Source organism: Lagopus muta, chromosome Z, assembly GCF_023343835.1.
Source record: "Lagopus muta isolate bLagMut1 chromosome Z, bLagMut1 primary, whole genome shotgun sequence".
NCBI lineage: Eukaryota > Metazoa > Chordata > Aves > Galliformes > Phasianidae > Lagopus > Lagopus muta.
In genome coordinates, this window is record NC_064472.1 from 3,132,087 (window position 1) to 3,156,925 (window position 24,839).

At 41.4% G+C, this 24,839-nt stretch overlaps 1 protein-coding gene across 1 annotated transcript in view; it reads left to right on the forward strand.

Annotated features, from left to right (window-relative positions):
• The first annotated feature begins 437 nt into the window (after nt 1-437).
• The window catches only part of EPG5 (ectopic P-granules 5 autophagy tethering factor), a 51,142-nt gene continuing 26,740 nt past the window's right edge, over nt 438-24,839 (forward strand). The window contains exons 1-18 of the mRNA XM_048931551.1: nt 438-538; nt 3,307-4,245; nt 6,859-7,102; nt 7,966-8,102; nt 8,673-8,780; nt 9,456-9,529; nt 11,507-11,615; nt 12,095-12,209; nt 12,774-12,924; nt 13,505-13,660; nt 14,014-14,171; nt 16,451-16,605; nt 17,144-17,284; nt 17,492-17,656; nt 18,521-18,643; nt 20,210-20,469; nt 23,297-23,437; nt 24,513-24,657. Coding sequence (XP_048787508.1) covers nt 485-538; nt 3,307-4,245; nt 6,859-7,102; nt 7,966-8,102; nt 8,673-8,780; nt 9,456-9,529; nt 11,507-11,615; nt 12,095-12,209; nt 12,774-12,924; nt 13,505-13,660; nt 14,014-14,171; nt 16,451-16,605; nt 17,144-17,284; nt 17,492-17,656; nt 18,521-18,643; nt 20,210-20,469; nt 23,297-23,437; nt 24,513-24,657 — 3,375 coding nt within the window. The 5' untranslated portion in view covers nt 438-484. The remainder of the gene's footprint in view (nt 539-3,306; nt 4,246-6,858; nt 7,103-7,965; nt 8,103-8,672; nt 8,781-9,455; nt 9,530-11,506; nt 11,616-12,094; nt 12,210-12,773; nt 12,925-13,504; nt 13,661-14,013; nt 14,172-16,450; nt 16,606-17,143; nt 17,285-17,491; nt 17,657-18,520; nt 18,644-20,209; nt 20,470-23,296; nt 23,438-24,512; nt 24,658-24,839) is intronic.

A 24,839-nucleotide genomic window follows, 5' to 3' on the forward strand; every position in this document is an offset into this window, starting at 1 on the left:
GTAAGCAGCAAAGCTTCCTTTGTAGCTCCTACAGGCTGCTGCTGCAACAGGGTTAGCATGGCAACTATCTACTCCATAACACATTGCACAAATTCTTTTTGAGGTTTTTTCAGCGGACAAAGTACAGTAGAGGCTGTTAAGCTGAATATTGCTGTCCAAGAAATTTGGACAGAGCTCTCAGACTCAGGGTTTGGGTTTGAGTGGTGCTGTGTGAGAGCTCAGTGATGCATTCCTTCCATCTTGGGACATTCTATGATTCTACGACAGTAGTGGAGATCCTCGTAGGGTGGCCGAGCAACTTCCCATACCCGCATAGAAATACTCCCCTCCGAATAGCCCGCGGGCCCGTCCTCTCTTCTTTTTTGTCCCTCCGCGCATACCGTACCCATCCTCGCAACCGATTGGCCAAGCGCGCCGCCGTGGGGCGGGGCCAAGCGGCTCCTCTTCCGGTTGTTCCCGCAGCCGCCGGGGTAGCGGCGGGGTCATGGCTGAGGCCGTGCGGGGCCCTCGGAGGGGCCGCCCCAAGGGCAAGGCGAAGGTAGGATGGTAGGATCGGTGGCGGGGATGAGGTGACTTTTTTAGAGGGTTGGAGTTTCTCTGAGACGTGGGGGGGTTGAGGGCGACGAGCGTGATGTAAGGCAGAAGGGCGTAAACAAGGTTTTTGCCTTGCCGGGTAGCGGGGGCTGGCAGTGTGCCTACAGGCCAGCGGAGCTCCTCGGTGGTTGGCAGCGCTTTGGTGCGGGCTGGGCTTTGAAACGCCCAGAGCTGGAGGCAGGAGGCAGCGTGTTCGGCGTCTCTTCAGCGTTTGGTGCTGCAGCCGTGGCTGTGCTTTCGTTCTGACCGCTGCTCCCTGTCCTTGCTTGCTGCAAGCTCTCGTTCCTCCTGGAGCTGCCCTCAGGGTTGAGTCGAAATGGAAGTGGTTTTTTCCTTGAATGACATTTCCCCATGCCGGACTGGTCAGCGTGTCGTAGTTTTTGTTTTGATTCAGCTCAACAATTTGTGCCAGGCAGTCAAATTGAAAGATTGCTGTCTGGAGGAATCATTCTCCCAGGAAGGGAGTGAATCACAAGTGATGGACAGACAGCTCATTAAAAACGTGTGCAGTGACGGCTGTGGCCACTGCCCTTTGACATCCCTTCCAGGTGTAATTAACTGCTAAACAATTCCTGGATGATGTGTAATGAAGCGTTGTATGTGAGAACCCACTGTGCTTCAGCGTTGCATGTGACCCATTGCTGATGTTTGTGTTGCTGTTGTTACAGTCAGCATCCTTTTGAGGACTCATCTGGAATGCTGTGTCTGGGTCTGGGGTCCCCAGCACAAAAAGGATGCAGTGATGTGGGAGTGGGTGCATAAGAGATCCACAAGATACTCAGAGGGCTGGAGCATCTCTGCTGTGAAAACAGGCTGATGGAGCTGAAGCTGTTCAGTCTGGAGAGGGGAAGGCTCCAGAGGGACTTCCAGTACTGACAAGAAGCTTATAAACAGGAGGAGACTCACTTTTTGCAAGTCTGGTAGTGACAGAACAAATGAAATGATTTTAAATTAAAAGAGGGGAGATTTAGGTTGGATGATAGTAGGAAATTCTTTACTCAGGGATGGTGTGGCCCTGGCACTGCTGCCCAGAGAAGTGTGGCTGCCCAATCCCTGGAGGTGCTCCAGGCCAGGCTGGGGTGGGAACTGGGTCTAAAGTTCCTTTCACTCCAAGCCCTTCTGTGATTCTCACAGAATCACAGAACATATGGGGTTGTTTGGAGATGCAACCTGAGCTGCAAATCACATCAAGGATGGTTTCATTCCTGTGCCTTAGCAACGGTTGTAATCTTTTGAAAACTAGATAACCTTTGAATTTCCTTCTAATTGAAGCCATTCTGCGATACAAAAAGCCAGAATGTGTGCAAGCTGGGAGAAAGGCTGGTTCAGCTGAGGAGCTGCTAGGTAGAGGGATGAAACTTATGGTGGCCCCAAAGTTGAGCCTGCCCAGCACTGGTAACAACAGTGTAATAAAAAGTAGTGAGGTGCTAAAACCAGAGGACTTGTGACTGACCATGCATCTGTGAGCATCCCAATGAGTAGCACTGAATTACTGGATTTCATTCTCTGAAAACAGTGCACTAAAATGCTAGACAAGGAGGACAGCTAGGCACAGGGCATGTTTGTTGAGCAGGTGCCATTTTTGACTTAAAGGATAAACCCTCAGAAGCAGACTAAAACCTCAGAATGCATGATTTGCTTTTTTTGTTGGCGCAGGACCTGACTTATCTCATCCTTTCTCAGATGAAAAACTTATTAACACGATGACATTTTTTTGCTTTGGAACGCAAGAACTGAAAGGCACTTCATAAATTTTACAAGATTTTTTTTGGTTTTTTGTTTTTTTTTTTTTGGTCTAACAATAGCATTAGAGTGTCAGAAGTATTTTGTGATCAGGAGTGTTTGCAGGTTTTAGCACAATGGAAAGTGCAGTCTGAAAGCAGAGCTGCTCTATTTACCATGTTGTGAAGAAGCTGTGAGCATGTGGTTAAAATCAAAGCAGGCTTGAGATTGCACTTCGGAAGGGCCTTGCCTTCTCATAAGGCAAAGTCTTATCAGCTGCTTGGAGAAAGTTTGTGTGAAGTTGTCACTAAGTTTGCAAAGCACTTTTAAGTGGGTAAGTGCACACAAACCACTTGTAAGTCTACGCTTAGCAAAAAATCTTTGGTGAGTTCCCTTGCCACATTATTTTCCACGCTGTGCTTTGAGAAGGAAGCTACTGATACATCAGACTGGATTCATGGGAATCTCAATCAGATAACTGGTTACAGTTTTAATGTCACTTCTGAGTTGTGCTGTGTCTCTGGTCTGTGATGCCTGTTTTCAATGGGTATTATTTCAGGGGTTGTATTTGGTGTAATCAGAAGATGCGTTCTGGATCTTTGCTCTGAAATGGCTTTTTGAAAATAATTTTCTAAGTAATTCTGTAAAACTTGAGGTGAGTTTCTTTTTGTTATGTGGATTATTTATAAACTGGTGGAATGCCTTGTTCTGGGATGTCTGTGGCTTTTCATTGTAGAAATATTGAAATGTCTTTCAAGAGCTGACCAAAAAAAAACCCAAACAAACAGTGATGCACAATATTTGAAGGGCAATTAAAGACCAAGGATCTGTGTGATGCATTTCCTTTTACCTTATTATTGTGAAAATTAACCTGTTGAGATGCTTTTAGAGTTGTGTTGATTAATGGTGTGTTTGGTAGTATTGGTGGGGTTTGGGATGTGAGGAAGGGGGATTTGCTTGTTAATAATGCTATTAATTTTAAATTTCTAGGAGAAGAAGAAAAGAAGTAACGAGGACTCCCAGATACAAGAGCCTGATGATGTTTTCCTCCCTCCTGTGGCAGAAGTGTCTTCTCAGGCCACTAAAGTGCAAGTGGAGCAACCAGGAGAATTCACAGAAATTAAGCTCAGCGATGAAGCAGAGCATGGAAAAGCTGTGACTGATTCGTGTGACACCTCCCTCAATAATTTAACTTTAGCAAGCCAAAGATCTCTGACAACAGCTGCAGAGCCTTCAGCAGATGGAGGAGAGAGTAAAGCTGGTCCTTCACATGAGGAGTGTGGAGGGGACGTTGAGAAAAGTGAAAAAAGCAAGCTGGACAAACCTCCCAGCTTTGTGGAGGTGGTTGCTGGTGGATCAGAAAACTCTGATGCGTTGGGCAGTTCCTTTCATTCCAGTGCAGCTGCTTCTCAGGCGGTAGTGGGCATTGCAAGGGGCAAAGAAACTGAGAATGTACAAGATGCTAAAAGTCCTCTTGTCAGTTTCTCAGAGAAGCCTCCTTTGAGTCCCTCGCAGCCCTGTGAGAAATCCAAAACACGTGTTCAGCGCTTGGGGTTGAAATCAGTTTATCCAGACTTGTCCACTGAGTTGTCCTATGAGAGACCAACCATAATGGCAGTCAAACCATTGCTGCACAATGAAAGGCTTTATCCGGAGCTGCCAACTGAACCCGAACTCATGCCTTTTACCAGAGAACAGCTGAAAATTTTTGAACCCTGTTCATGGCTTGAGAACGTTGACTCCTACACAGAGGAATTTGAAAGTGTTGCTCATCAGGACAGGCACGAGTTTTATGAGCTGCTCCTCAACTACATGCGCTGTCGGAAGCAGCTTTTGCTGGCGGAGGCGGAGCTGCAGGCTATGATGACAGACTGCCAAAATATTAAGGGGAGGTTATGGACTTTTAAGGAAGAGCAGAAGACTGTGCAGGTGCTGTTATGAAGCTACTTTTGTGGCATAACTATCTGGATGTGATTCTGAATGCTTTTTTTGGTCACTGTTCTGAAATTAATGTTTGACTTTGCTTTTTTCTTCCACCAAACCCAGCTTTGAATTCCAGAGTATCACCCTGTTGCAATTTAAGACAGTTTACTGTTTGATATAAAATCAGGTATAGGGTGTAGGATCTTTTTTATTGATCTCATTCGGATCCAGGCTTGTGTTTGAGCTGTGTCTGTCAAATTCTGCCTGTGGTGTTGGATTAAGTTTGTGCCACAATACTTGCAGAAAATGGAAGGTGTATGTAGTAAGATAGGGCTGTCTGTAGACTGTCAGAATGACTGTAGTGGTGATGTCCCATCTGTCCTGCTGCCTGTAGTGATAGTTTTCACTGCCATCGTTCCTGGCTGTGTCCTACTGTCAGAGGTGCAGATGTTGAGGAGTTGGAGTCATACAGTCTTGCATGTCACCCTGTTACTGGGAGCACAGGGTGTATGATGTACATCCACCTTCAGGAACAGCTGCTCCACGTGTGTATCTGTGGTTACAGTCACTGCTGTGGTGCTCATGTAGTCCTGTAGCATTGCTGCTTACAATCCAGAAGGGATCTGAGGAACTTCAGAGGAATGTTCCCCCCCAAACTCATTCAGTGTAGTTCATTTTTGGAACTTTATGGTTGTTGTGGGAGTGAGTGAAATTGTCCTGGTGCTCCTGTGCTGTTTCTAGCCAGTGCATCATCAAAATGGCTACAAGGTGTTAAATACCTATGTGTGTGGTGGTTCTCACTACTCCTGTGAGTTCACATCTAAAGCTAGTGCTCTCTTGTGCAGTTCCTCAGAGTTTAATGTTGAGTGATATCTGCTGGGAAAATTGGAATCTTTTTACTTGGGATGTAGTGGACCTGTATCACTGAACCTCACTGGACTCTCAGCTTTGTGCAGTTAAGCTCCTACATGGGTGCTTTTGGCTTCACTCTTAATCCTTTTTGTGCATTTTGTGGTTGGCTAAGCTTGCTGCCTGCTTTATTCTCTCCTGCTTCACTATTTATTGTATATCCAGAGTAGTTGTTTTCTGAATACCAATTTAAAATTCTTATAGTTTAAAAAATACAAGACCAAACTTTCAAAGTGCATGATCTGGAAGTGTGTTTTCTGGTTGCATAAAAGGATAATAGAGGTGTGTCGTGGCTTTCTTTAGCTGAAGAATTGGAGATAGGAAGAATAGAATCACAGAATCACAGAATTGTAGGGGTTGGAAGGGACCTCCAGAGATCATCGAGTCCAACCCCCCTGCCAAAGCAGGTTCCCTACCGTAGGTCGCACAGGTAGGCATCCAGGCAGGTCTTGAACATCTCCAGAGAAGGAGACTCCACAACCTCCCTGGGCAGCCTGTTCCAGTGCTCCGTCACCTCACTGTAAAGAAGTTCTTGCGCATGTTTGTGCAGAACTTCCTATGCTGCAGTTTCTGGCCGTTTCCCCTTGTCCTGTCTCCACTCACCACTGAAAAGAGTCCGGCCTCGCCATTCTGCCCCCCGCACCTTAGATATTTATAGACCTGGATCAGGTCCCCTCTCAGTCTTCTTTTCTCAAGGCTGAACAGACCCAGCTCACTCCGCCTTTCTCCATAGCAGAGATGCTCCAGGCCCTTCACCATCTTCGTGGCCCTCCACTGGACTCTTTCCAAGAGATCCCTGTCTGTTTTGTACTGGGGAGCCCAGAACTGGACGCAGTGCTCCAGATGAGGTCTTACCAGGGCAGAGCAGAGGGGGAGGATCACCTCCCTCTACCTGCTGGCCACGCTCTTTTTAATGCTCCCCAGGATGCCATTGGCCCTCTTGGCCACAAGGGCACACTGCTGGCTCATGGCCAACATGGCCACCAGGACACCCAGGTCCCTTTCCGCAGAGCTCCCCTCCAGCAGCTCATCCCCCAACCTGTACTGGTGCATGCAATTATTCCTCCCCAGATGCAAGACTCTACACTTGCTTTTGTTAAACCTCATCTGTTTTTTTTCTGCCCAGCTCTCCAGCCTATCCAGGTCTTGCTGAATGGCAGCACAGCCTTCAGGCGTGTCAGCCAATCCTCCCAACTTCGTATCATCAGAAGATTGTTCTCATCTTCTAATTCTAGTTTGGGAAGATGAATGCAGTTCATTTCAGAAACCTTAAACTAATTATGGGGAAGCTGCTATAAATACAGAGTTCTGAGAGTTTTTAAAAAAGATTAAACGTGTTCCAGTTTAAAATATCAGACTTAAATATTTATGGGAATCTATAAACTGCTGATCACGTACCGTCACTGTGAGTAGAAGGATCTGAGTTTGTTCACGTCTGTCAGTGATACAGTCAGGTCAGTTCATGTCTAAATTTGATTTCATTTCTAAATTTGAGTTGTTGAGGGTTCGTAAGAATCATTTTCTATGAAGTCCAGGATATGCATCTTCATTGTTCAGTGGTTATGAAAAATATGTAGAATGTTCCCAAATGTTTGCACGCCTGTAAACTTTGAAATCTGCTGAGGGGAGCGTTATGTCTGGGTCACTTTCTGTAAGCACGTTTGACTGAGTGACAGAATCACTGACTTGAAATAACTGCTTTCTTTTCAGGGTGTCTGTGCAGATCAGTGCAAAGTGACAGGTCACCATCGCTACCAGACGGTGGAGATGAATGGAAGTGTGTTGGGAGAACTGAAAAAGTTGTTTGAAGCCAAAGCAGAGCACGTGCATCAGACACTGGCACTGCACTCCTACACGTCGGTGCTGTCTCGGTTACAGGTGGAGTCCTATGTCTACAGGTTGCTCAACAGTTCCTCCCTGCTGAGATCAGTGGCTCTTCAGCAGCAGGAGCAAGGTGTGTTCCTAGTCCACTGCCATGCTATTGGGGCTGCCCAGCACCTTCTTCACCTGAAGTTTTAGAGGCTTGTTGGTGGGATTTGTGTACTGGCGTGTAGCTCCTGTGATATAAAAACCTGTTGATTTTTATGGAGGGATCAGTGAAACGCTTTTCTCATGTAAGAACTCTATTTTTATTACCTTGTTGTCCTGGAGAGTGGAAGTTGAGTGCAGGATTCCATTCTATCTAGGCTATATACTGCCATTGATTACTCTAGAGGAACAGCAGGTGGGATGGGACACCAGGAGCTCAATCTGTTGTTATTAAGCTGCCATATAATAATGCAGTCCCTTTTCCAAACTGATGATGCACAATTTTAGAAATAACTTCCTGCTGTACTGCTTTTGGAAGGCCGTTTGAAATCTTGCAGCTCTAATACTTGAAAATCATTTTAGTTTTCATCCTATACGTATCACGTATTTGGATTTCTGCCTATATCATACTTGGACTAAAATGTGAATCTCTCTGGTACTTATCCTTCTTTCACATCCTCGCTTTGTCCTCCACCTCCTGGTTGGTTTATATGCGTAGTAAATTGGCGATGCTTATAAAATTTATGTTGAGGGAAGGTCTTTAATGAGAGTAAATGGAGTATTCTTGTAATTTAGCCTTCAGTGCTTGATTGTTAGTTTGCTAAGTAAGTGTTCTTTGTCAGTTTTAACAAGCGTGTTAAATACAAGTATGTCAGTTTTAACAGGTGTGTTAAAATATCTTGGTGATATAGAGAGGAGGTTTTCTATATAGCCTCAGAACAACTATGTGCTCTACTATTCTGAAAGCTGTTGGTGAATGCTCCTTAATTCTTTTATTTTTATTTGCAGTTTCAAAACAGTCTGAAAATCTTTCTTCAGACTTGAGCCACTTGAAAGAGTGCATCAGCGTTCTCTTCAGTTTCACTCGCAGAGTTATTGAAGATCCTCAGTTTAAGAGTGACCTTCTCATGTGGCTGCAGAGACTGGTGAGGGTGTAAGCAGGGATGGAGCTGCTAGATCCAATGCATGGGATGAATTACAGAATTAGTTCTGAAAATGCTGTTGTTTTTCCTGCTGACCCATACGCAACTGATCTTTTGGGCTTGTGCTCTTTTGTGAGCAGAGTGTCTTACTGGATTAGAATGAGTTCCCTGGTTTGATGAAGTCAGTGAAGGTCAGCTGTAGTAACGAGGTCTGGCACACGAACAGACAACACTGCGCACATTGGATTTAAGTTTATTTTTTGTAATGCACGTGGAGTATTAATGCTTTTGCTCACTTTGTAATTTGGATCAGCATTTTTGAGAAACTTCTGTTCTTGCTTATTTTTAAATGAGAAAGTTTTTAATATAGTTATAATTAATTTTCTGCACTGTAAAGAATGATTATCATTGTGGCTTATCAGCCAGGTCTTTTAAATACTGTTCTACTGCAAGTTGCTCTGGAAACTGAGACTTTGTCAAAAATGTGAGAGGAGAAAGAAAAATGCAGTATTATTCAACTTACCAAGACTACCTTGAAATTATTTACACCAGTCCAATATTTTTTTCCTTTAGGTTTCAGTGTTGCAACGAATTGGCTGTCCTGGTGACCATCTCTTCCTTTTCAACCACATCTTGCGTTGTCCAGCTGGGATTGGTGAATGGGCTGTTCCATTCATTCAGGTGTGAATGTTTAATTCTTTGGTTTTGGAAGGCTGGAATGGGTGAGGTGAGATTGGAAGCACCTCTCTGTGTGAGTTACAAGGGTTGAGAAAGAACAGTTTTTACAGCATGCCTATTGAAACTTGTGTTTCCCTGAAAAGTTCATTACCTGGGTAGATTTGAAGGCAAGGAAGAGGATTCACTTTGTATGGTTTAAAGAGGGCACACATATCCACAGGTATTGGAACTCTGTTTCAAAGAGGGAAAGACATTGGAAATCTAGCCATAAGAAATGATCCCAATTGTGCTAACAGGGAAAAGGCAAGCAATGAAGTAAAAAGGTCATTAGGTGTAGCACTGTAACTTCCCCTGTGCTCAAAACTCCTAGCTTCCCCTTTAGTGCCAAGATGTATATGGGAGAGGCAGAGAATTGTTATTTTGTGGTCCTCTTGGTGTTTTTTGTCCTTATTTAAATTCCTTTCCATAAGTACTTCACAGTAGTACCCAATATTGTGCCATAGCAGCACTACCTCCTGAATGTTGGAACTGTCTTTTATGAATAGTTTTTGGTCTGAACAAGAAGCTAGTAGAAAATGTGAAACTCAGAATATGAATTTTGCACTTACAACTGATTTTCCCATTGTTTTACTTGGACTGTAACTTAGTTTTACTTAGGTCTTTTATGTTTAATTGCAGATCAGAGTCTTGGATAACCCATCAGGTGTCTTTCATTTCATGCAATCTCTTGCCTTGCTTATGTCTCCTGTTAAGTAAGTATAAAAATAAAATTTTGCAAAATTCTGCTGATTTAGGAGTAGAAAACACCATGGTAGAAAATCTTTTTTTCCACAGCCCTGAAAGTGCTCAAATAGATTCACAGTTAAAGATTTTTACTCATTCACCTTGAAATGCAGTCTTGGCAGTACTTTCTCCTTCTGCACAAGGTGTGGTTAAGGCTTGTCTCTAACCATGAAATAACTGTTTTAATGAACTGTTTTAATACTGATTTAATGGTTATTATTTTCAACTGTGAGTTCTGAAATGGAGTTCTTGCCTTGCATGATGACCTGTTCAGAATACTGTTTCTGCAACAGATGGCCTTGAATAAAGCGATTGCTAATTTGGTGTAAATTCTGGTTATGTTTCCTAGTTTGTTTTTCATGTTTTTTTAAAATCTGGATGGAATATGTGGTGCTTGGAGGGCTAGCTACTGAAACCAGTCATTAGTGAAAGCTCCTATTATGTGCTTTAGATGATATGTATTACTTTGACTCTCCGACTCAGATGTTAATGTCAGAGGAGCAATCTGCTGGTGTTTAGGGTTTTGTGAACTTGATCCGGAGTCAACAGGGACTTCTGGCTTGTTGTAGAATATTGTTTTAAAATGTTTTGTTTTCCCTTTCCAGTCTAGAGCTTTTTTGTGTCCTTAGGGTGTGTGTGTTGCTGGTGGGTTATTAGGATGTCCTTCAACAAAAACTGATGCAAAATGTCTGGAGTGGCTCTCTTAACTGTTCATACAAGAGCATGGAGACTCCACATGGCTTTAATGTCAGAGGTCTGACATTTATCTGGTATACCACCCGTGTATCAGGAGCCAGTTTAAATTTTAAACCCAATTTAGAATAGGCTGCTAGTGTTGTGAAATTCGTAATTGTGAAACTGGTGTGTTTCTATTATCAGTGTAGGTATTCAGAGGGTAATGTGGTGCCAGAATTTTGCTGTGTGTTCAGAGTTCTGCCACAACATTCCTACTTAAAAGGAAGCTAGCTGTTACTATTTTAACTTCTTATATAGCCTTTCTGTATGTTTGTTTAGCTTGCTGGTATATATTTGAAAAGCTAAGGGTTTATGTGACAGAGAGTCTTACAACTGGTGTCCCAGACTCACAGAAGCATAAGATGGAACTGGAGCTGGCTTGATATGAAGCAATTCTTTCCTGGAAGTTCTTTGGTTGTGATAGCTCAATGTACTAACGTCGGCATGGTGTTAGTTAATGCAGCCTCAAAAGTAGTGTAGTGAAGCTGACCTGCACAAGTCTTGTAGGACACCAGGTTATTTAACATTTCTTGTTGTTTAATTTGTTTTGATTTGTCTTCTTGGATATGGGTTAAACCCAGAAGGCAGCTAAGCTTCACACAGCTGTTTCCCCTGTAGTTGGAAGGGTAAAAAGTAAGTGCAAAATCTTGTGGGGTACAGGTAAAGACAAATTAATAGGTGAAGCAGAAGTAGTGCAGTGCATGCAAACAAAACAAAATAAGGAATTCAGTTCATACTTTCCTGCTGGCAGGTAGGTGTAGAGCCATTTCCAGAAAAGCAGGACTTTTTGTATGTAGTGTTTATTGGGAGCACAAATGCCATCACTCAGAATATTCCCCCCCGCCTTCTTCCTTCTTTCCTCCAGCATTTACAGCTGAGACATGGCACTGTAAGGTGTGGGATATCTGTTGGTCCATCTTGGTCAGCTGTTCTGACTATGTCCTCTCGCAGCATCTGGAGCACTCCAAGTTGGCAGGGTAGCATGGGAAGCAGAAAAAGCACTGTGTGAGCACTGCTCTGCAACTAAAACATCATTGTTTTACCAAGGCTGCTATCGTTGTTCAAAGCACTGCTCCATAGAGGCTGCTGTGAAGAAAATCAACTTCTTCCCAGTCAAAACCAATACAGTACAGTCTTGTAAGGAAAAGATAATTAAATTCAGGGTTTGTAATCTTATGATTTCCCTAAACTTGATTTTTGTTTTAAATTAGAAATCGGGTGGAGTTCATGTGCCATATGAAACCAAATGAAAGGAAAAGCTCCTCTTCCTCTGGGAAAGAATCTGGAAACTGGACACTGGTAGATGAAGGAGGAGAAGAGGTACAGCAAATGACTTTTTTTTTTTCTTCCCTTTATGTGCTTTTATGCAGCCTTACTGTATTGATCATGTGAAATGGAGTAAGAAAGACTGACTTGTTTAGTGGCATCATGTGAAATTCAGATATTTTTAATTCTCCTTTTACATCTGTAATGTAATAATAGATAATCATGGTAGAAAATAGAGTTTCTAGGAATGACAAATAACAATGGATTTAAGGGGGCTGTTGCATGGAAGTAGTCCATTTGAATTCTACTTCTCTTCATAAACCACATTTCTGAAAAAAGCATTTCCAGTTCTGTTTCCTAGTTGGTGAGTACACAAACACAGCCAGGAATTCTGGAGCTTATGCATGTAGGAGGAAGAGTTTAGTTATACTTTGTTTTGCTCCCTCAAATAAACTGGAATTAGTGCAGATTGTGAAGCCCTTTACTGTGCTTTTTGGTGGAAAGGAAGTTACACTGACTGAGTTTATCTACAGGATGAGGATCCTGAAACAAGCTGGATTCTGCTTTTGGAAGATGACCTGATTGTTCTGTTGTCCCAGTTTCCATTTCATGAACTGTTTCAGCACTTCCTTGGGTTTAAGTCTGCAGGTAAAACAGCTGTTTTTCTTATGGTAATTGTGTTAATGATTATAAAGGCCAGGAATACTGCTGCGTTATGGGAGTCTCTGATTTGAAGTTATAATGAACACGTACAAGAACTCACAGACTAAACAGATAAGGTACAAATGTATGATATTTATATGGGATAACTTAAAATGTTACAGCAACACTAGCAAGCAAAACACTGGAGTCCCTTAGTGTTATTTTCTAAGTGTTTATGCTCATAGATGTGCTTTCAGAAATGATTTTTCTTTTTTGCCTATGAGCTGTGCTGTACTGTGACTGTTCTCCAATTATTTCTTCATTCTTGTTAAATCTGCGGCCTGTTACATAAAGCAACTGCTTGTTAGAGATTTTAAAAGCTGCAGACTCTTTGTACTTTCATACTTAGCAGGTATTTGTTGTCTGTTTCATAAAGGAAACATAAATCTTAATTTATGTCTGTCTGACAGACAGTGAAAATGATCTCTGTTGCTTTGAGTGTTTCTGAAGGAAAGAATCCAGAATTTATGCATGTTTTTTTAGACTTAACTTCTTCTATCTTGACCTTAGGTACTTATTTTCCTGAAAAAACAACTTCTCAGGAGATGATGAAGATTTTTGCTTTTGCAAACTCCTTGGTGGAACTTCTGTCTGTGGGATTAGAAACATTTAACAGAGCACGGTACCGACAGTTCGTGAAGCGAATTGGTCAGCTGATCAAGTAAGGGAGTATTTCCTCTGTGGTGTAGTTGAATCTTTTTTCATACATTTAAAATTTAGATTTCTTTAATGAATAAGCTAGCCAAGAGCTGGTTTGGGTTTATTTTTATTTTGACAGTTGGTTTAGGGTTAGCTGGTCTGTTACCTAAAGTCCCTGCGTTCTTTACTTGAAAACTACCTGTGAAGTCTAAATGCTGTAGCTGCAGAAGAGAGCCGTATGAACTGTGAAACACCACCAAAGTTTCTTTAATCTTCCTTTCTTACAGACTGTGCTGCTGCTTACTTGCAGTTATAATCTAGAATTGTTCTAGTTTTAGGTTGGTGTTTTTTCTTTTTTTTTTTTTTAATTGCACCTTGAAAATGTTCTTATTACTGCACGAAGCAAGTGTAACTGGAAGCTAAAAGCTGCTCTTTATTTTTAAATGCTTAGCACTCACTTGTCTTCTATGAGTGTGCTTTTAAGGGGGATGCATTTAAATTGCTTAGTGTAATTAATCTTTTATGGTTTTGTTATGTGCTCTGTGTTTTGTGTGGTGATGATGTGCTTAATGATACCTCTACAACTTTGTTCTGCTGTGTAGGATGACACTTTGTCATGTGAGTGACCACTGGGCCCAGTACATTAGTGGCAATAAGCTGTATGGATCGATAGGGCATCCGTACTCCATGGACAAATTACAGCTGGAGTTTGATGAGCTGTTTTTCAGAGCTGTTCTGCATGTTCTGAAGGCAAAAAGGTAAGCTGTCCAGCGTGGCTGATACTGGCTTCATTTTGGAGGTGTGAGATATTTGAAACTGGGAATTGCAGTAATTTTAGATACTTCATGGTTTAAACAAGACTGTAATATGCAGGATTTTTCAGCACATTGGGAGCATTAAGATGGGAAGAATTACACCTTGAATTCTAGTATCTGGCTGAAGCTCTGGGGACTTGTTCAGAAATAGGTTAACTTAAAATCAGAGGTACAAAACACATCTTCACATTCCTAATTCTGTCCTAACTGTATGGCAGGGGTGTGGGCATATGGCTGTTTTGTGTTGAGGTTTATCAGGATGAAACTCTTTTTGCTCGTTTCTTCAAACCTAACAGGCTGGGAGTCTGGCTCTTCATGTCTGAGATGCCTTATGGAACATTATCCAGTAATATGCTCTGGAAGCTCTTCTTTGTCATGCACTGTGCAGAGAGTGAGAACCTGGAAAAGCTCTGCTCTACTTTACAGCCTGCTGACTTCAAACAGAGACTGGAAGGTAGGATTTCTTCACTCAGAACCAATTCTAACATATTCAGCTGCAGTTGCATGAGCAACAGGTTTAATTCTTTGCAGGCTCCACTGTTAAATATACCCTCTGCAGCATGACTGGTCCAGTGGCCTGAGAATTGTCTTGGGTAGTGTAACAGAAATTAGTTTTTTCTCTCTCCTAGCTGCATCAGAAAGATGCAAGAGTGCCATGCAGCAGGTACATCTTGTGTGTTCTCATGTCTAGTTCCATCTTGACCTTCAACAGCATTTGCAGAGTGATTTAGATGCTGAAATACAGCATTTTGTATTACTTGGGTTTTTAAGAGCTGTTTTTTGTTAGAATTGGAATTATAGGGATTGGAAGCGACCTCTGGAGACTGAGTCCAGCCCCTTTGCTGAGAGCAGGTTCCTTATAGTAGGTTGAGCAGGAAAGACTTAAATCTTCAGCTGTAGCTAGCTGTATAAATATTCCTTCATCTGTTTCTAAACTTGGTAGTTCTGGTTTCAGCGGTTTGTGTTGTTGGATATTTGCTTATCTTCCACAGCTATAGACACTGTCTACAGATGCTTTTTTTGTTCTATGTGGTTCCTCTCTCTTTTCCCTTAACTTTGATCTTAGCCATCGTGCAGGCTTCAGCTATAGCAGACTTGCGTAGAAGCCAGTTTGAATGCTGCCCTTCCTTTGCTTCTTTCTTCATGAGAAAACATTTCAGGACTTGATTAACAGGGAGACAGATAACCAAAGCAGTGACTGCCTACTCTGCAACCTCTTTCCTATCTCAAGAAAGAGCAAGTCTCACTGCCTGTCAGTTTTACTTTTCCACTAGCTGACAGTCCACCTTTCACCACGTCAGCAAAATCTTGGAGAAAATTGTGGTCTTGAGAAATTACTAAGTGTCTTAACTCTGCTTGCAAGGTAGCTGTCACTTAGAGCAATGAATACAGAGTGCAAGAGGGATGTCAAGACGTCCTTTCTTTCCCTTGTTCTTTCCCTTTCCCATGTGGCTTATTCTGCTGTGCCTTTTTATACAGTAATGACCAAGTCTTTTCTTATTCTTAAATAAGGAGATGAGTGGGTGGGACATCAGCTGTGTGTCTACTGTATCTTTCAAGACTGCAATTTGTATTACTGTATGGAAAAACTCCTCATTAAATTGCACAGTTCTCCAGCACATTGTTCATGTGTTGCGTTGGCTGTAGCAGTTTGATCTCAGGCTGAAGTACAGTTGCAAGATTCTTGAAAGGACTTGATACAGGGCCTAACCTAAGTGATCTGCTCAATCACAAATGTGAAAATGCCTGCCTGTGCCAGCTAAGTGCTGGCATACGACAGAGTGCTTTTTCAGCATGTCCAGGTGCTGTGGTAAGATCACTGTAAAATGTTTATGGTGGTGTGTTTTGCTTCAGAGGAGGCAGGCCACTATGCAAACTGCTTGACAGCTGAAGTGCAGCTTTCAGTGTGTGCTTTGATTTTGAGAGAAATAAAATAAAATACACACACACACACATATATAGTTAAAATCCTGTTCAGATTTCTTTGTATTCTTCTCTTTCTGTTTTCTTCCACTTGGAGGATTGTTTTTGTTTTTTTTTTGTTTGCCTGCATTTCACTCTTGAATTTAAAGAACTTCAGTCCTTTGCTTTCAGATGTATTTTCCAAACAAGTGTATTCAGTAATTTTGTCATATTGAGTTTGGGAAGCAGAAATTAATCTTTGTAACTCGTCAGCATGTCTTAGGCCCAGTGCTAGATGTTTGTAATCAGCATAGAATGATCTCTCTAGTTTAATTGCTACTTGAGATCATGGTATGTAGAATTAGCACAGTCTCTTGATTTATCTAAATCTCTCAGCTCAGCTTGGGTGGGCTTAGTTTTAGTCTTTTCTTGGATGTGACACTGGTTGAAAACAGGATGTTTCTGTGTAATTTAGACTTCATCTGATGAACTTATTGCTGCAATCTATCATGGAAGCTGAAACCATGAGAACATTTTTAAAAAAAACAAAAACTCAAGCAGTTCTTCCTGTGGGTGAGCTTTTTTCGAAGCAATCTTAGCTTTCACTTTGGATGTCTGGTATATTTTCTGAATCACATGGGCTGCTACACATTACTGTGTTCCTTGCACCTTTTTTAAAATCAACTGGTACTGGTCATTTCTGAAGAGAGGATCATGACTTGCAGGTTACATTAATGATAATTCCTTTGTAACCAATTTTTTCTCTGGGGTCAGACTGTGTAGAAGTGTTGATTATGTATGTCCTAAAACACCAGTTTGTGACTTTTCTAGACCCACACCACCTCGAAAGTTTTGAAAAGTATCTCCAGTCAATGAACTGCTCAGAAGAAATCTGTCTGCTCACCACGTTTGCTCAGATGGCACAAACCAAACGAGCTGATGTTGATGAGGATTTCATTAAAATCATTGTTTTGGAGATATATGAGGTAAGAAATATTACTGGTCCGTTTGGCAGAGGATGGAGGTGCTCATGTTCATTGTAACTGTGGGAGCTGTGTCTGTTTAAACATGAAACATTCATGGTTTCTGTAGTTTTGCAGTTAAAAAAACAACTGATATAATCCTGCTTCTGAGGTTTATAATTTAGTACTGAATTAAAATATTCTAAATTGTTGTTTTTTTTTCTTTTTGGAGCAGATTTTCTAAGACTAAGCCAGAATGAAACACAAACAAAACCACATGTTTGGTTTTTTTTCTTTAACTTGAAGCTCTAAGATTCCTTGTGTAGTGTGTTGGTTTTTTCGTTTTTGTTGTTTTTATATGCTTACTTTTGGTCTATTTCTCTGCTGCTGGCCTCATAATTTCATCAGCTGTTTAGACAATTGTTTCTAATGTTGGTGTTTTTCAACCTTTTGTCCAGAATCAGGAAGAACAACTTGGTTCTGTGTTTTCACAAAGATGGTAGATTGCAGTGTCAGTGCAGGTCAGCAGTAACGAGTAACTTCTTTTTCCTCATCTTCTCAGGTGTCGTATGTTAGCCTTTCAACTAGGGAGACATTTTCAAAAGTTGGTCGAGAGCTCTTGGGAGCAATTGCCAGCATTCATACACAGATTATTTCTGTGCTGTTGGATCGAGTTAAAGAGACAATTGAGAGAGTTGGAATGGTAAGTGATAACCTCTGTCATTTAAAGCAGGTGCCCAGGTAGAAATCATAGAAGCCATGTGCAATACAGTTCAGTATGAAAGGGTCATGTTAAAGACCTGTCCGGGCTTTTAATTTTTGTTGTATTACTGTTTAAGGCATAAGAGCATAGTACAGGTTATTATTCCATGCTAAATACTGAATTGCCTTTTATTTTCTGTCCTCGAAGGTTTCTCTGTATCTGTTTAAAGAATTGCCTTTGTACCTGTGGAAACCTTCTTCATCTGAAATAGCACTGATTCGAGACTGGTTACTGAATTACAGTCTAACCACTGTGGAGAATAAACTGGCCTGCATTATCTTGGAAGGTCTCAACTGGGGATTGGGTGAGCAGGTATGTGTTAAAGCCAGGATGCTCGAACCTGGGTGGGTTTCCAGAGGAGAAAGTATTACTCAGCTTGGGACTGTAACTGAATTCGGAGACAGTTATATGCTGTTGATACTATAGCTGTACATTTGAAGGCATGGGATGGGAAATTCACAGTGACTTTGTAGCCTTCTGCCTGAGGATTTGCTTGTGTTGGTTTCCTGTAGCACTGTAGCTGAAATTGAAAGAGACTGAAGCAGGAATATATTTTTTTTGTCTCCAATAAGGGAAATAGCTGACAAAACTGCTGACAGGATACTTCTTGTGAGTCACTTTATAAAGATATCTGTGACAGCAGAAAATAGAGGGATCCCCCCAGTGGTGTTTATGAGGGTGGTGTGACTGTAGTTTGCAGGATTGTATCCAGATATGTTTTCACAATGTAAGAAAACTCATGATTGAAATAGAGGTTTTGAGCCTTCACATTTTTTTTTTAAATGATGTGGAAACGTTGCATAATAGGTTTGCTCTAGAAGCTTAATCTGGAGCATTCAATCCAAACTGAGTGTATTTTTTTTTTTAAAGAGAAACAAGGAATAGAATTGGGAAAAATCCTGTAGCTTATGTTCAGTCATTTTGGCATTGTAATGATTGTACAAAATTCTTCCCTTTGCTGTGCTGGTAACTGGAGTACTTGGAGACAAAGTTTGCTTTACTCTTTCTCCTTATTTTTGACTACAGTTGAAAACAAGTGAACGGGTGGGAAAATTTAACTGGGAAGTCTTTGCAATAGCAGTTGTGTCAGAGATGGGAGTGAAAATACTTCACTGAAGTTGCAGAAGCCTTTTAAATGAAGCAGAATTCTGATGTGATTCTGGATTCTGTTTTTAGAAGGATGCCCTTCATCTGGACCCAGCCATCCATTCTGAAGTTGCATTGATGGTCCTTGAAGCATACTTGAAATATCTCCCCCAGAAACCGTATGCTGGATTGCTTTCTGAAAGCATAAAGCAGGTATTCCTTCTTCAAATCTACAGGGAAGAAGGTACTGCTAGCGACAGATAAGAAGAGCTACACAGAAGGACTGTTTTGTTTCTTATCATCCTTTTAGGAGCTACACTATCAGGATATTATCATCATAATATCCCAAATCTGAATATTTTTTCACTCACAGTGCTGTCTGAAAATAGTGCTATTTTCCTATGTGAGAAAATAAGTGTTTTTAATTTGTTCTCTTGTAGATTTGCATTGTTGTCTAGCCTGTAGTTACGTTATTACAGTCTATTCTTCCTAAGCATCATCTGCTCATGCAGAGTTGGGCAGCGCTTGCTTATTGAGAGGGTATTGAATGCAACTGGTGAACATAAGAGGCATCCTTCCAGTGGCTCCAGTTCTTAATTTTACTTCATTTGAAGACTGGAGTGTTCATCTCTTTTAGGAGCTTTTTAATAGTGATCAGTGCTGTGTTCCCTGAACACCCTACAAACACTTTTATATTGATTTTTACAGCACACTGATGACTGAGGAAGGTATGGCTGCAAGTTACAGAAGGGGAGTGGAAGGTTAGAAAGACCAAAGTTAAAAATACCTTTTTTAGATATTCAGTCCAAGATGCTTGCATGTATTTATTCAAAGCTCCTAGCACTGTGTTGTTGCTTTGTCTCAGTATTTCCTGTACAGTGTTTTCTCTTCTCCTGCACTCCTGTGCTTCTCCGCCCCCCCTTAAGTCTCTTTTCCCCACACTTTAGCACTTCATTATTTTCTCTGCAATTCTCTGTCTTCTTTCTCTGCTGTACTTAATTATATTTTGTTATTTTGTGACATCTAGATGAGTTCTCTGCCCAAGCCTGCTACAACCTAGGTTGCTACTTGTATTGTTGGGTCTGTACTAACTGGAGCTTGAGGAACATTTCTCCTTAGGTTTTTCTATACCCCCAGATAAAATGGAAGAAATGTCTGCATTGACTCATAAATCTGAAATTTACACTGATCTGTCAGAGCTTGTACACTACTTTTCCTAAAGAGCAGATGAAATTTGAAATCTTCTGATCTAAGCAGACTGTTCATGATAACAGGCACATATGTGTTGCACAAAGACTTTTCCTGTCCATGTTAAAAACATCTCTTTAAGAGGAAACTAAATTTTTAGACTTTGTTGACAGGAGGTAATTTTTATGTGTATTTGTTTATTTTAAAAAATGCCAAACATCTTCAAAGATGTGTGATGCTTGGTGTTTGTTTTTCCTTTTTTGGGTAAAAATATTTACTCAATCAGGCTGATATTTAGTAGGGGAAACTTCAGCACAACAATATGGTTTGATAGCTTTTAACAAAAGAGATGGGTGAAGGGAGAGAGGAGATGGAAATCAAGGTCACGGAAACACAGATTTGAAGTTAAATTAATTGGTGGTGACTCACAAAGTGAGTCTGAAAAATAATTACTGCTGTACTGGTCCACTGTCATGGTATTTTGAAGGGATAAGCTCATCCAAGCTGACTGGAGTCCTCCCATATTGCTGCCGTATGTGACGTGGTATGGATGTGCTGCCCCTCATTGCTGCTACTTTTGCTTTGTTTCAGGTCTCTTATCTAGCTAGCATTGTTCGTTATGGAGAAACACCAGAGAGTTCCTTCAACCAATGGGCATGGGGCTTGATTTTGAGATTAAAGCTTCACAGAAATGACCGTGGCATACAGTGTGGCTGGCCTGCAGTTCCTGTATCTGACAGCGTGCTTGACATGACAGAATCAATCACACTTCACCCCCTTCTGAAGGCTGTTAAAGCAGGCATTCCTATTGGCTGTTACCTTGCGCTGGCAATGACCACACTAGGTCACAAGTAAGTGTGTTTTCTGGGTTTGCTATAAATGGATGACCTGGGAAAAGAGGACCCTGCTCACTCTAGTGGTGAGCTAAGAGCTATTAACATCATATTAAGTTGGAAGATGATAACAGACTTCTGATGTGAGGGCTTGAGCAGTCTTAAGGACAAACAGTTTTTAACACTACAACTACCTTTATTTTCCAAAAACTTTTCCAAAAGTTGCCTTTTCCAAAACATTAGGATCAAAAAAGTGATTAGAACTAATATGGAAACTGAGGCATTATTTCTGGCCATTATGATCATATTATCTTTTAACCACACTTAGCTACAGGACAACTCCTAACAACTTTCTAGCTGAGCTGCCATAAGAGTAATCAGAAAATACTGAGGAAGCCACTCAAGCTGATAATAATCAATGAGTAATTGAGAATTTTATAACCTTGATACTGAACCTCCTAGTTGTTTCCAGTACTTTCAGCTGGTTTGTAGGTATAGCTCTTGGAAATAATCAGGTGTACTATTTGAATAAGGTGCAGAGGCAGGGATAGATTAGATTTAATTAATCACTCTCTCCCAGGTTTTGAAAATATCTCTTGCTCCTAATAGAAGTTCTATTTCCTTCATATAATACTGCTGTACTTTTTCCAGACAAATTGTCTTGTATTTCTTCTTCCAACCATTGTTTGGTGCTGTGGCTATGCCATAGATTCATACATGCTTATTTAATAGTGCTAGGTTGACTTGGCACTACTCTGAAGGTATTCTGGTTTGAAGATGGATGTTTTTACATGACTGAATGCAGAATGAAGAACAAGGAACCTTTTTACTTTTGATATTTTTTTCCAAACACAGTTTACGACCTTGTTAAGAACCATTTCAAATAATCTGCTATCTAAATAAAAGTGCTGGTATTTCTCAGACAAAAGTATGAGGCCCGTAATGTTAATAGAAAGAGGAAATAAAGAGCTTTAATGTATGCTAGTAACTTAATACTTAATAGAATCACAGAATATCCTGAATTGGAAAATGCCCACAGGGATCAGTGAGTCCAGCCTGTGTCCCCCACACAGGACCACCCGACATCCAAGCCTGTTGTTCAGATGCTCCTCAAGTTCTGGCAGCTCAAGGCCATGACCTCTGCCTGGAATGGTCTCTCTGAGCCATGCCCACCACCCTCTGGTGAGGAATTCTTTCTTTTTGCCCAGCCTGACCTTGCCCTATGCAGCCCCATGCTGTCCCTCTTGTCCTGTTGATGTCACTAGAGGGGACAAAGCTTAACACTATCCCTTTGCTCCCCTGCAGGCTGCCATGAGTCTTCCCCTCTGCCTCCTCAGGGCTGAACAAACAAGGGACCTCAGCTGGTCTTCATAGCCTTGCCTTCGTACCCTTCACCATCTGCATAGCTCTGTTTGGACACTCTCTAGTACTTCTATGTCCTGCTGGCATTGTGGTTCCCAAAACAAAGCATCCAGTGCTGCAGCAGCACATAGCAGAGCAGGGCAATCCCTCCCTTCTCCTGGCTGGCAGCCCTGGGCCTGATGCACCTCAGAGCAAGATTGGTTCTTTGGGCTGCAGAGCACATTGCTGCTCTGATTCAAGTTGTCACCGACCAGAACTCCCACATTCCTTTCTTTAGGGCTGCTCTCCAGCTTCTCATCCGTAAGTCTGTACAAATAGCTAGGATTGCCCCTTCAGAGGTGCAGAGTCTGGCACTTGCACTTTTTAAACTTGGTATGGCTGCTGATCATTCAGCCCTCTAATTCACTAAGATCTTTCTGCAAGGCCTCTCGACCCTCCCAAAATTTACTTTCATCTGCAAACTTGGTATGCATTTGAGTCCTGTGTCCAAGGATTTATTAAAGCAGTAAAGATAACTGACCCCAAAATGGAGCCGTGAGGAACCCCACATTTCTGTGGCTACAGATTAGGCATAAGATTAATGTTTACTGTCTTGTCTGAACAAGCAGTACTTTTTTCCCCTATCAAAACCTGATGCAGAGCAGTGTGCCAAGACACTCAGTAGTCAGTTTTCTGGACAACAGTGGTAAAGTTCATCAGATCTAGCTGTAACTGCAGTACAAACTGTAAGGTAATGCTTGAGCTTCATCCGTAGGGAGTGGAGAAAAAAGTCCAGAGGATCATCTATCCTAAGGCAATGTCAAGGCAGGTAATATGAAACTCCTTCTGTAGATATTGCCATTGTCTTGAGGGAGAGATTGGTTGACAAGGTTAGGCGGGAGCCATGAGCTTTAAATTATTGTTTATTTTGTTTTGTTTTATATTGTTTATTATTATTATTATTGCCTTGGGTGAAGGCTCCCATCTTCATTGATATATGGATGTATGTGTATATGTGTAGATATACATTTAAGTCCTCCAAAAGACAGGAAATACTGAAGAAATCTTTCAGCTATTTAATAACTCTTCAGCTGAAGAAAAAAGTTCTGAATTTAGCTCTTTGGGATATCAAAGTTTGTGTAAATCTATGAATGTCTTTACAGAATCACAGAATCACCTGGGTTGGAAGGGACCTCAAGGATCATGTAGTTCCAACCCCCCTGCCTGGCAGGGCCACCAAACATCCACATTTAGATCAGGTTGCCCAGGACCCCGTCCAACCTGGCCTTAAACACGTCCAAGGACGGGGCATCCACAACCTCCCTGGGCAGCCCGTTCCAGGGCCTAACCACTCTCCTAGTAAAGAACTTCCCCCTAACATCCAACCTAAATGGTCTCATTTCACAAAAAAGACCAACATTCCATGTCTGTTTTTTTTTTTTCTTTTTTTTTTTTTCAGTAATTTACATATTTTTCCTTTTTTTTTGTTGTTCTGTTTTTACAGCATTGAGAAGTTCTGTGCTGAAGGGATCCCTCTTTTGGGTGTACTTGTCCAGTCTAGATACTTGAGAACAGTAGTCCATGTACTGGATAAAGTTTTACCCATATTTTACTCTTGCCAATATTATCTCCTGAAGAGTGAACAGTAAGTATGATATATTCCTAACATGTTTATTGCTTAAGGCTGGTGAAAGTTAGTCTTAAGTGTATTATTTATTCTGGGTTTTGTGTTTAGTGAGAATGAGACGTGACAGGGAAGAATATCTGCTTTTTTTGCCAAAAGACTTTTTGTCTTGTTGTTGAGAAGGCGGTTGTGGAAGCTCCTAGCTTGAGGTGATTGGGAAAGATAAGCACTTGATACTGCCTAACTGTGTCCTTACTGGAGCAACAAATGGGAATGTTCCCAGGTGCTGGGCCTCACTTCTTTGTCCTGGTAAGTTAGTAATGTGGTCTCTCATGTGCTTTTGGTTTGTACCACATGGTAGCTTCTCAGACAAATCCTGGGCTGGACTTGTGCTGTTATGGGTCAAGAACTATTCCCAAAAGACAGCCTTGCTGTGACCCACCTCTTTAGGAGGGTAGGAGAATCAACTGCAGATGCAAAGTTTGTTCTGTTTGTTCTGTTTTAGTACCAGGCAGTGATCTGAAATGTATTTAACTGAATAGATTGAATGAGTGTCTTTCAAAGAGTTAGAGCTCTTCTGTGGAAGTTTCTGTGACTGGAATATCTGGTGCAGCCCATCTGTTGCTTCCAGGAAGCACTGCCTTTTCTAGAAAGCTAAATGGAAACTACAGGCTACTGCTTGCTGTCTGCACAGCTGTACACTTGCAGTTCCCAGTTTGGCCACGTTTCAAGACTTATGCTGTGTCATGTACTGTTCAGTTCTCAGGTTTTGGAAGCATCCCACAATTTCAGATGCTTTCATTTCTGGTAAAGCAGCCTGGAACTACAGTCTGCTTTGAACTGCTCGTACTATACAATGTACGTATTGTACGTAATGTACATATACAACGTACGTAACCACCTATGATGTGGTTAAAATGGAGCTATTAACTTTGCAACATGGTTGTGAAGCAAAACCTTAGTATGTGGGTGTCATTAGTGCTGTTGAATTTTTGTGCTCAAGTTTTAAATTCTCCAGAAAGAGTTCTCCTGTTTGTCATGCTGTACGATTTGTTTTAGGATTAATTAATGGAATTTAATTTGTTGATATTCTTAGGTTTTTATCTCATGTCCAACTGTTCCTTCAGCTGGATAGTGGAGTCCCTCAAGGCATGACCCAGCAGGTCACCCATAAGGTAACACAGCACTTGACAGGAGCGAGTTATGGAGAAAATGTTAAACTGCTCAACAGTATGATACAGGTAAGAAGATTAAAAAAAAAAACAAACACAACAAAACAGTTGTGGGAGAAATGCCTAATAACATGTATGTGTGTATATATGTGTGTATGTTTACATTTTATATAAATATTTGTATGTTACACTAAGGTAATACTTAAAGTTACAAAGGTACTGAATGTGTCAGTTCTGCAACCACAGAACGT